This window comes from Myxocyprinus asiaticus, chromosome 10 (genome assembly GCF_019703515.2).
Source record: "Myxocyprinus asiaticus isolate MX2 ecotype Aquarium Trade chromosome 10, UBuf_Myxa_2, whole genome shotgun sequence".
NCBI classification, from domain to species: domain Eukaryota; kingdom Metazoa; phylum Chordata; class Actinopteri; order Cypriniformes; family Catostomidae; genus Myxocyprinus; species Myxocyprinus asiaticus.
In genome coordinates, this window is record NC_059353.1 from 49,845,163 (window position 1) to 49,857,564 (window position 12,402).

Below are 12,402 nucleotides of genomic sequence, written 5' to 3' on the forward strand. Positions count from 1 at the left end.
GGAAGTCATAGAATAATCACCAACATTCTGGGTGGGCCTGGGTATAATTTGGGTGGGGCCAGCCCCCCCCCCCCCCCCCCGCCTACCCTTAGCTAGGCCACTAGAAGACATAATGTCGAAAAACCCTAAAACCCTGAAATAACTGTAAAAATGACGATTTAAACAACTTAATACACAAGTTTTAACAGAAGAATTAATGTAAGTGCTTTTATAAAATTATACACTTCACATTTCTGCCTTTAAACCCTCCAAAAATTGGCCCCATTGACTTCCATTGTAAGTGTCTCACTGTAACCTCCATTTACGCTTTTTTTTTTTTTTTTTATAAAGAAGGGACGTGTATAAATTTATTTTTGTGGTTATCAACATTATCCCACAAATGCTGTTGATTGAGCTGAACTTGTATTGAAGTCCATATGGACCCTCTGTTGTACCTTTGCGGACCCCCAGTTAAAAACCTTGGAATGAAACGATTCCCTCCTGTGGTTATAATAATAGTAACAATAATATTAACAATAACAATTAATAATAATGATAGGCTTTTAATAAAACACTTTTATACAGCATTTAAGCATCGCATCTTTTGATGCCTTTATTTCCTTACACGTAGCCTATTTTTGTGTTTGTTTCTTGTCAGCAGCTAATGAGATATTTCTCTTTTCATTTAATTAAAATACTCTCCCAGATGTTGCTATCAAACTGGGTCACAAAGCACAGCGTGCGAATTTGAAACAAATCGTCCACTGAGCATGTCCATGTTTGAAATCACTGCGGAGGCTGCAGGCTCTGTGAATGTCTCCAATGAAATGCTATGCATTGATTATATTGGGGTTTATGTGACTGTTTTGAGAAGGGTTTAACAGAATGCATCGGTTTTAAAGATTATATTTTTGATGTCGCCTGGAGCACTTGAAACGCCATCAAAAACGAGCGGGAAAGACATTGGCACGCCAGAATTGGACACTGACGAAAGGCTGAGCAGCTGCCAATCATCTCACCAGCTTCACCTTATCTGTCACTGTACCCACTGGACTGAAGTCGAAACAAAAGGCATGCATATAAAGGCATAACGGTACAACATTAATCTCATTCGATAGGCGTAATTACATTTCAGAAGCCACGTTTGGCCGAATAATGGAGAGGACACAAGGCTTATGGCAAACAATAGATTTCAACAATCATGTGCTCACCATTTAGCGCCGCTTGCGTCTTTCAAAAAACAGCTGACTTTCTTCAATGTAAATGGTCATGATTTTTTCCCCTATCTGCATCGTCGTTGTTCCTTAACAAAGCTCTCATTCTTGTAAATGGATGATTATTAATCATGCCGGCATCTCTGATAAAACTGGATTAGATGCCGACTTGTGTAAATTAATTCGAAGCTTTGAGAGTCGAGTTGGATGTTAAAATAATCATAATAATAACCTAATAATAATAATATTTATTATTATTACAGTTAGACAGCGAAAGCATTCTAAATCGTTTTAAATAGACACATATTGATGAAATATTACATATTAAGTGGATAAAGGGTTGTACCACAATAGGTTTAATTACATATAATCCTATAAAGGTATTTGCAATTAAAAGATTTTCCTACTTGTTGAGCGTCTTCTCTATGCGTATCATTTTAATAATATGGAATGACAGAAAAAATACGGACAGAATCCACTTTACGCAAGGACTCTCTCAGATATCTGTAATTACATGTGGAGTATTCCTCAAACTCATTTTCGGGTCAGGATGCGCTGCCTTCGGAAAAGCCTTTGAAGTCGGAGAAAAAGGAGAAAAATAAAGGAAAAGAAAAAAGTTATCTTAGTGCGATAAACACCGTATGCTTTTGTCTAGTTCAGGTTATTAATTGGCATGCGTTTTAGTGAAAATGTTCGGATAAATAAAAGAAGACTTCTGTTGCATTTTGGTCTAGACAGAACAAGGACCGTTCAAAAAGCTGACAACTATATATATATATATATATATATATATATATATATATGTATATGTGTGTGTGTGCGTGTGTGTGTGTGTGTGTGTGTGTGTCTGTGTGTGTGTGTGATGTAAGTTTGTGATATATTGCACTAAATGTTGTGTGAGACAAAACGCGCCGCATTTACGTTCAATAACTTTATCATTTGGATATATATATATATATATATATATATATATATATATATATATATATATATATATATATGTTTAGGCTTTATTACTAACTTTTGAGTGGAGATACAAATATAAAATAATTATTTTTTAAAACCCCGTCAATTTATAGCGTATTCGAGCAGCCCATTCCACTATGAATTTAGGAAAACCTAAAAAAAAGCATGGATTAAAAATGTTTATCAATCAATTACAAGAGAATTGTAAAGCATTCTATGCAAATAAATGGCCTCTCAAAAAAGACAACCACATTGGCCAACAGCTGCGTACAGATTATACCTATGAATAATAATAATAATAATAATAATAATAATAAACCTTTACAATTATTGACTAAGAGCTTTTTGTTGTTGTTGTTGTTGTATTTGCTGTCCACAAAGTAGACGCTTTAGCGATGCCAACACACAAGATAGGCATTGCTTTTTACTCTGAACAAAGTGAGATTATCATTTCACTCTCGTCCTCTCGCCTGGGTGGGATTTTGGAGAGCCCGGGGTTTGACAGATGCAGTGCGCATGCGCCCACGGCCTATTCAGTACCTGCCAGGGCGCTCCTAGTTATTTCACATGTTGCAACTCTCGGTTGACGCTCACTCGATTGAAGTCATCAGCGGTGCACCATGGTGAGGAGGAAAACAAGAAGCGAGCACAGCTGAGGAGGACGAAAGTTTCGTATTGATCCCATCGACATTATCTACAACTTTTCAGGATATAACAATGTTTCAGGGAAGTCAGATTACGCTCGATGTGGACTTGAGGGACGGCAGAATGAAGCACTGAGCCTGACGTGAGACTTTCTGTGTTAAATCTGTGTAGTTCTGACACTCGGACACTTCTGTCCGAGGATTTTTACCTGACCTGGTGAAACGAACATTATGTCCAAAGCCATGGATCACGTTAAGCGTCCTATGAATGCGTTTATGGTCTGGTCCAGAGCCCAGCGGCGAAAGATGGCCCAAGAGAACCCGAAAATGCACAATTCTGAGATCAGTAAAAGACTCGGAGCGGAGTGGAAACTTCTCACGGAGTCCGAAAAGAGGCCGTTCATTGACGAAGCGAAGCGTCTGCGGGCGATGCACATGAAGGAACACCCCGACTACAAATACAGACCCAGGCGGAAGCCAAAGACTTTAATGAAGAAAGACAAGTTCGCGTTCCCGATGGCGTATAACTTGGGAGAACACGAGGCGTTGAAAGTGGGCGGCTTATCCAGCGCAGCGCTCACCGAGTCCTTAATGAGCAACCCGGACAAGGCGGCGGCGGCGGCGGCGGCAGCAGCGGCCAGGGTGTTCTTCAACCCTTCCATGTCTACGAACCCCTATTCGTTTTTTGACCTTGGGTCCAAAATGAGCGAGCTTTCCCCGGCGTCATTTTCCTACGCGTCGCCACTGGGTTACCCAACAGCGGCGACGGCTTTCTCCGGAGCGGGCAGTGTCGGCACCGGGACACATGCCCATACGCATTCACACCCATCACCGGGCAACCCGGGCTACATGATTCCCTGTAACTGCGCGGCGTGGCCATCGGCGGGGCTTCAACCACCGCTCGCCTATATTTTACTACCCGGAATGGGAAAACCACAACTTGAACCGTATCCTGCGTACGCAGCCGCGTTATGAGACTCTGGGCTATAGTGCTAGAAGTTTTTTTTTTTTTTAAATGTGAAATAAATTACATTAACACATGTGATACAATGATCAGATAGGCTATCACATGTGCTTGTACTATAATAACAAATGCCTTTCTGTAAGGTTAATTGGGGGAACTCTCTTTTGAAGGGGAATGATGTTAATGGCAATGTGCTGAACGGGTCAAATGAGATCTATGAAGCCAGTTTGCCCGTATCAATGTGAATAATAATGATTTGAAATTGGTTTCACGTCAGTTGTTAGTGCACTAACCTATTGTCCCGCTACATTTCGGTCAATGCTGTTATGTTAGTTACATTTTCTTATTGCATATAGCCTATTGGAAAAGTTAATAATGAATGTTTTATTCTGGAAATCAACTCAGTCAACCTCAGTTAATCGCGCGCAGTCTTCTTTTCCAAATTTGTCTGCATTTTCCTGTAAATGTGTACAGTTTTATTCAATCATATCTGGAGCTGTTTGACTAGAAATCAGGTGTATATTTTGAGTTTCGAATAATGTTTCATGGAAGTATGTAATATTTATTGTTTAGTGAAAACATGACCCTGTTTGTTGATCGTGGGACATGCCGTGTCCTTTGATATTTGCACAAAAAGGGAGATCTTTGAGCACTTATCAGTGTAATATATTTAAGACACACACAGGACATGCCCAAGTTTCTGACCAATTTTAGGGTGCTGGTCCGCAGACATGCAGATATTTGACCAATGTCAAAATGAGTTCAAGAAAGTCAGTCGGGGTTTTTATTATTATTATTATTATTATTATTATTTTTTACTAACTCTAAAGTGAAATTGTATGTTATTATATGTTTTGCATAATTCCAAATATATGTACTTTAAATGCCTATCGTTCGTTTATTGAACAAAGGGGATATAATAAAGCATATGAGGGGGGGAAAAAGGAAATTGCTCTGTAGTTCTTGATGAATGGCGAACAAGATTTGTATCTCGAATGCCTTTACTTGGTCGGAGCAGGTGAAGTGTAAAGTATCCTCTAAAGGACGCTTTTGTTCGGGCGCTGAATAGAATTACTCAGAAATCTAAAGCAAGTCTTTGTAATCAAGAGCCAAATCCTGATTTATCACAACTCAAATCATGAAAAGGAAGGAAGATAAAGCTTTGGAGTTTACTTTTAAGCCCTACAACCAGAAAAACGAAACCGTTTAGACCTCCGGACAGACATTTCTTTGCATCTTTTAGTCCCAAAATAGAGGTTTTTTCTTGCAACTTGATCTTACTTTGAACTTGTATGTATGCTATGCATTTTCTAAATGATATATCATACACTCATTAGACTTAGAATGAAAGATGGAAAGAGTTTGTACATTTTGTAGATTTTGTTCTTCTTCTTCCTCTTAACAAAATGATGGAATATGTTGGGGCCGTTCTTAAACCAAAAAGCCGCTTATTGCTTTAAGTTAATTCATATGGCTCAGACCAATTATGCAAAACTAATTTGTACCGTCCAGGGATAATTACCTCTGCCACGGTTAATTGAATCTTTTCACGCTGGCCTGAATTCTCTATTGTAAACCCGCGACTGCTGCTCTCCACGGAACTTCCTGCTTCGCTTTGGAAATAGCGCTCAAGTACTATTGTTGCACTTGTTGTGATGACCAGATGAATCATTGGCCTATATGCATATTATTTACAAAGTTTAGGTAGATTTTTGCACATTTTAAAGTATTGTCATTTCATTTCATTTCAGAGTGCACTGGGAAAAAAAAGTCAAACTAAAACGTGCTTCATGTTGCAGCATCTAAATGAACAGGTTCAGTATTTAACCCCAATAAATCAACCTGAATATATAAGTTCACATCAACAAAACCCATTTTAAGGGTTCGATCAAGCACAAATAGCACCTTAACTTCTTGGCGGCTTTAGATGACCTTTTAAACAAGCATTTATTATATATTCATGATTATATGAATTATTTGCAACAGATGGTGGTGATATAGTAGCAGCACATTGTAAAAAGGGAAACTGTTGTTGCCTTAATGAGCTACTTCTACCTGACCTGACCTTGAAAATGACTTTTGTCAAATGTCAGGTTCATTCAGTCATTTTAAACTGATTATTGAATGCGCATTTTAGGTTACATGACAAAACCTTTCTTTTCTTTTCTTTTTCACAGTAGTAGAATATAGGTTTTCCAAACTACCAATGGGAAAAGCTTTGCGTTTCAGTCAGTGTAACCTGCAGTTTTCACACTGAAATGCCTGAAAAGGTCGTCAGCTCCACAAAAGAGCGCACATTACCAGCCCAGTGACCATTTCCCCCCTTATTCCTCTCTGCTCTCTTTTCTCCCTTCACTTACTCCAAGGAAAAGAGGAGGCACTAACTGAAAGAACTTTGTCTCCCTTCAGTAGGAGCATTTGGACAGTCGAGGAGGTTTTGTCTCAGAACAAAACATGAGTTGGGACGCCTTTGTGAGCCTGTTGTTTGTTGAAGTGGAGCTCAGCAAAAAGCGCCTGCTTTCCCTCATTGTAGTTAAAGCAATCAGTGGTATTTGGAAAACTGTTAGCATTGTGCACTTCTTCTGTGCTCATTGTTAAGGATTTCTTTTCACAAGGTTTTTTTTCTCCCCCTCCTTTTTTTTCAGGCAATCCAGCTGGCCCGGGTGAATAGCGCTGCAATGTGTACACGCTTTGTCCCTCTGAGTCCTTCAAGTAGCCAACATTGAATAGAGTGAGTTGACACTGGATGACAGTGAAACAACATAATAAAAAATACAAGAGCGCATGAATGGAGCCGGGCGCATAAATAAATAAAATGGGTGACCAAAACTGGATAAACTGAATGACAAAACGGTGAAAGGGGAACAAAAAGATATTTAACACGGTAGATTAGCATTAGAAAGCCATGTACAAAGCAGAACAATTAATGAATGCATTTACAGGCCAAGAAAGGAATGAACTAAATGGCTTTTGAATAGACATGCTTTTCCCTCTCCTTTTCTATCTTGGAAATGGGATCCAATGGGAAATGTAGAGATGCAACTATTCAAATAGCCACATGAGAAAATCTTTTGAGGGAAGAATGCCTAAATTTGTTCACTTGTACAACAAATTCAAAAACACACCTCTTTCGGCCAAAAAGTTCACGGTGAGTCAAACAACAAATCAAGACTATCAAGGTAAAATGACACAAATGGTGACATTTTCTCTCAACTATCATCATGTGGCATTTGATGTACCAAGTTGTTCACTGAAGGTGTAACCTTTATAAATGCTGTCTTTCCACATGAAGAACCAGCTATGCAATGGCATCCCCATTGTTTAACTGTAACATAGTCAACCTTGGATTCTGGCCAACAAGCTAAGGTATCTTTAAATAACACAAAAACTTGTCAAATTCATACACAAGTAACCTGTGTGGTACACTGAAAGGAGTAACATTAACAACACCTGCAATGCCCTGCCTATGTACAAAGGCTCCATTCCAGTGGACAAATGACAGAAGTCGCAAGCTCTTTTAAAAGTACAGGTAAAAAAAAAAAGGATTTTCTGTGCATCAGTATATTTCACAGTAGAGTGAAAGTGTCAGATGACAGACAAGGAAAAAAAGCCACATTTATCCAACCTAACAATCCTTTGAGGAATTAAGCCTATGGATGATCGGTCAACACGCTCAGATTCACTGTCTTTTTAAGCGGTCATTGATTTTTAGAGATTTGATCCCTTTCAGCCTCACTAAACACCACAACAAACGATAATAGAAGTTTCCGCCTATGACCCAAATATCCGCTGTGTTGCTTCAATACACAAAATATTTTTCTTCCCCCTACAAGAGTGTAAAAGTGTTCCCCCGTATACTGGAAATGAGGCAACACCAATATGAGCAATGTTTTTATTACTACAAAATAAAGTCATTCAGATACTTGACATTACTAATTGAACGGCATATATGTGGTCCAAAGTTTGGCCTACTCTCACAAACCTGAAAAACAGAAGGTCACAATGGTAAATAATATTATATATCAGGCAGAACTTGATTTTTACAGAACAGGTTTTTAGAATGATAGACAATTACGACAGATTTACAAATAAATCTCGCAAATAGTGTTAGAAAATCAACTATTTGACTATGATTGAAAACTGTTGGAGCAACATATGTTTTAAAACAAAATGGTAAAAGATATTAGTTTTGACAATGTTTTTTAAAATAATATATATGCAGTTTTTATGTCTTAAACATTCCACCAAAACAATGTGGCAACCTGAGACAAGCATATTACATACAATAAAACATATTACCCCTATTCCAGATGGGGCTGACCTAAACTGTATGTTACACTTACACATCAGGTTTAAATTTGACAGAGATCTGACAGTTGTCATTCTGGACTGAACAGTTACATGCATATTATTGTTAAAAGTTAATCTCAAGAGTTTGTAATTTATGAAGACCGTTCAGGATGATTTTAGGAAACCTTGATGCTCTTGAGTGATTTCAATATTGTGGCAAATAAGAAACTCGCACACGCACATTCTAAAACGTATATTTTCTGTTTGCTGTGATCTGAAACTGTGATTCTCCGTAAACCAAGAAATAAAGGATCCTCAGAACTAAGACTGAATATAACATAATGGAGATGAAATATTAATTAATATCAAACATGGATTGAATCTGTTGAACTCATGACAGGCCAACATTTTAAGCGAGCCACAATGATAAATAGAAGATAATTATGATAACACGATGATTGTAGTGGGAAAAAAAAGGGTTATTTTACACTTCTAAAACATTTGTGCAATTCTAAATAATAGAACTCACATTTGATATATTATGATAGAACATTACAAATTCATATTATGCATTGAACATGCTTTTTCGGATTTTATTTATTATGTTTATTGTATCTTTAAATTACAGACAGACAAAAACTATTATAAATAAACCATCTGTTTTCCATATTGGCATTTTCATGCTTAAAACCAATATGAGGATGGTTTTTCTTTAGTCAGTAATTGGGCAGTAGATATCAGTGGCTGATACATCAGTGCATCCCTAATAATCACCCTCTCATTTTTCACACTGGTGGAAAAATAGTGTACAATAGTAACAAAACTGTTCTTTTAAATATATGCTTGTTTCTATACATGTCGTGTTCTGTATGTTAGCTTGTAGAGAGCTATAGCCTTAAAAAATTCATAATAAATTGTTAAATTGCACTTACATGCATAATATTACCTTACACTGCAACACAATGCTTGTATGCACAATGCCAGTGCAAGTAATTGTCTTAATTTCTCAAATACTGTTGTTGTTTTTATCATATTGACAATTTATTCTGTTTTCCAACCGGATTCATAAGCAGGCTATTTCTGATGTAAACAAGATTTGCCGAAGTCACATGCAGATTTGCACCAAACTCATGATGTAATTTCATGTCATTTCTCAGGCAAGAGGGGACTGCAGAGATAGTTTACACCGGCCTCTTTTTCTGTGCAGCATCTTAAAGCCCTCGCTGACTTCTCCAGCTCATTTAAGGTAAATTAAAGTGTGAAAAAGTCTCTCCTGGAGCAATCGCTCCATCACCGGGGCCTTGTGTCAAGCATGTTTATGGGGGCAATGGACTGTATTACCTGTAATCTCTGGAGAAGGACTCAGCCACATTTCCTTACCTCCGTTTTCTCCAAGGAGGGCAAACAAGACCCCCAAAATTATCTTGCATTCCACCTTTACCGCAACATCTTGACGTGTCAAATCGAAGCTTCAGAACTCGCCCAAGGTCACTAGCAGAAATGAGATATACACTCAAATAAACAGTGCACGTCTTCTGAAGTCTGAACTCTGTACTTAAAAGAGGAAGTTTGTGTCATGGTATTGTACACAATAAGCCATGTACAGCAGCAACCCCCTCCAGGAGGCAGGACATCACATGATGTAAATTGGAAAGATACACTCACTCCCAGGTTGAATTGCCAGAGATGGGTGACAGTTTGACTCCAAACAAACTGGGCGTCCTCATCTTTTTTCCATGCAGTGACATACAGTTTGACAGTCACAGAACAACTGAAAGATGAATAGCTCAAATAGGTCCTTTTCCAGTGTGTTTCAAAACTGAAAACAGTTTCAATATTTATTAATAAAAAGGATAGTTTATAAACAACCATGAGTAAATCGATAAATCATAATAATATTAATTATCGTGAAGATATAAGGCTAATACAACTGTGTTAAAGGCCCTTTTTGATTTAAATATTTTCACCACAACACTAAATAGCAACACTTTTCTAAACACCTATTTGTCTCGATGCACTGTGAAATTGTCCGATCAACGAGATCATCTTGTGCAATAACAAATGGCTGATTTTGAGTTCATTTCAGCTGACTAAAAATGTTGCAGAATGACATAGCTAATGAGAGTTTTAAATCATCCAATTAAACTAATAACTTTTCTGCAACTGTCAATTAAGTGAAAGGATACTCATTGGAGTAAAAACTGCTAATGTTATTGGGATTATAAACTGTAAATATGCAGGTATTTCTTGAAATTAAGGCACTTTTAGCACTGTGGACTCTTACTAATTTAATTAATTTGTCTACTAAAGAAGTCCAGCAGTGTATGTACATGCATCACAGGAGATTTATGACATTTTTGTGTCATTTCCAGCACATCTGCAATTCTGTATTGTGTTTAATGGAATTCTGTGCTGGAAATGACGCTGATAGAAATAAAAATTTGTATGAAATAAAAATGAATTTTTTTTTATTTGAAATAAAATGACCAACTCATTTGTCTTGCTAAGACTAATTTCATAGCAAACATTTTATATTTCCTAAATACACACAATTCAATAATATTTTAACACTTTTTTTTTACATAATTTGGCAAAATTAAAACTTGATTGGAAATTACGCCTAATAAAAACATAAAAATAAATAAAAAATAAAAAAGTGATAATAAATCATATTTACCTTGATTTTTCTTTATTTTCTTCAAACATCACTTGTCTCATATTTCATATCAACCATGCTTTTCAAAGTACATTAACTTTTGAAACACATACACACACACACACACACACTCACATACACACACACACACACTCACACACACACACACACACACACACACACTTATACACTATATATATATATATATATATATATATATATATATATATATATATATATATATATATATATGTATAATATTACAATTGTTTATGTTTATTTATGCTCATAGTTTTAAACATGTAATAATTAGAATTTTTTTTAATGGATTTTAATATTTTAATATTGAAAGTGTGGGTCTGGGTCAAGGCTAAAACAGTAAAAATCTGTATATTAAAGGCATTTGAAAATAACCAAAAATAAATGATGAAGACCTGATAAAAAGTTTCCAATTCAGTTTTAATGAGACCTTCATATAACAAAAAGAGAAAAGTTGAAATCTGTTAGTTTTAATAAAAATCAACCCCTGGGACATTATAGTGCCCGGAGTTGAAATAATCACCCACTGATAATACAGTATTTATGTATTTTTTTATTTTATTTTTTTTATTACAATTTTACCATCATAAATGGCATACATGTATTTCAGAGTTGTATTAATGTTAGGGCTGTCAATCGATTAAAATCTTTAATCGAATTAATTACATGGTGTGCCAATTAATTAATCAAATGTTTCGTAATTAATCACATATGTACACCTGTGTCAGACAGACGCTTGTCTCACTTTGGTCGCATCGCATCATAAACGTACCATTTTAAGGCCGCTGTGTCAAGTTAAACGTAGTTTGATACTTAGAAAAACACGTCTTGAGATCCCTAAGTTCTGATTTGCACTCTATCAAGCTGTGTTTGAATGCAAGAATGCGTCCTCATTTTGTTCTGTCAGCTGAAGGGTTGGTTTGTTCTCTGTATAAGCTGCGTGTTGCCTATACAGCGAGTCTCGCTTACTGCCCCCTGCTGAAAACAGGTGGCACTCAAAGCTTGAATGAATCAGGAATCTTCCTTATTACGGTCCGGGGGCATGATTAATTGTGTTAATTATTTTAACACATTATTTTTTATATAATTAACCGCAATGAATTAATGTGTTAAATCGGCAGCCCTAATTAATGTATATGTGTGTGTGTTATATCATGTTATGTCTTATCTCAGTTTTTGGAGTTCTGCTTCTGATGATTGATAGAGAGCAGAACTGTACTCACACTTACCCCATAACACAGATAAACTCAATGGAAAGGACAATATACTGAGTTTTGCTCACGTAAGATGATGTCTTCTGAGCCTTCATGATAGTTCAAAGCTCATTTGAGTTGTCCAAACATGAGAAAATGTTTTAGGTCGTTAAGTAATATTATTAGTTTGTGACTGGACTAGAGCTCACTGCTTGAAATGTCCTTTTTTCATTTTTCACATCCCTGTTGCAAATTAATTTATCAAAATATCTGTACTTTTGTCATAAAAATTATATCTATTGACGTGAGCTGAAAAGGGAATCTAAAAAGTAATTAATGAAGCATTAAAATGAACTTGATGCATTTCTGATGTGCTTTGTTTTAAATATAGCATATCAAACTTTTATATTTTTCCAGAGGAAAAGAACACAAAAGATATTTCTACAAAATGATTCGA

General features: G+C 36.4%; 1 protein-coding gene across 1 annotated transcript; it reads left to right on the forward strand.

The window, feature by feature from the left end:
• Window positions 1-2,678: 2,678 nt before the first annotated feature.
• Window positions 2,679-4,883, forward strand: LOC127447467 (transcription factor Sox-21-B). Its single transcript, XM_051709357.1, has one exon. It carries the CDS (start codon window positions 3,035-3,037, stop codon window positions 3,776-3,778), a length of 744 nt encoding a protein of 247 aa, XP_051565317.1. The 5' UTR covers window positions 2,679-3,034; the 3' UTR covers window positions 3,779-4,883.
• Window positions 4,884-12,402: the final 7,519 nt, after the last annotated feature.

What these genes read in the sequence shown, in the direction of transcription:
- LOC127447467 (XM_051709357.1), top strand. Translation starts at nt 3,035, where the DNA reads ATGTCCAAAGCCATGGATCACGTTAAGCGTCCTATGAATGCGTTTATG.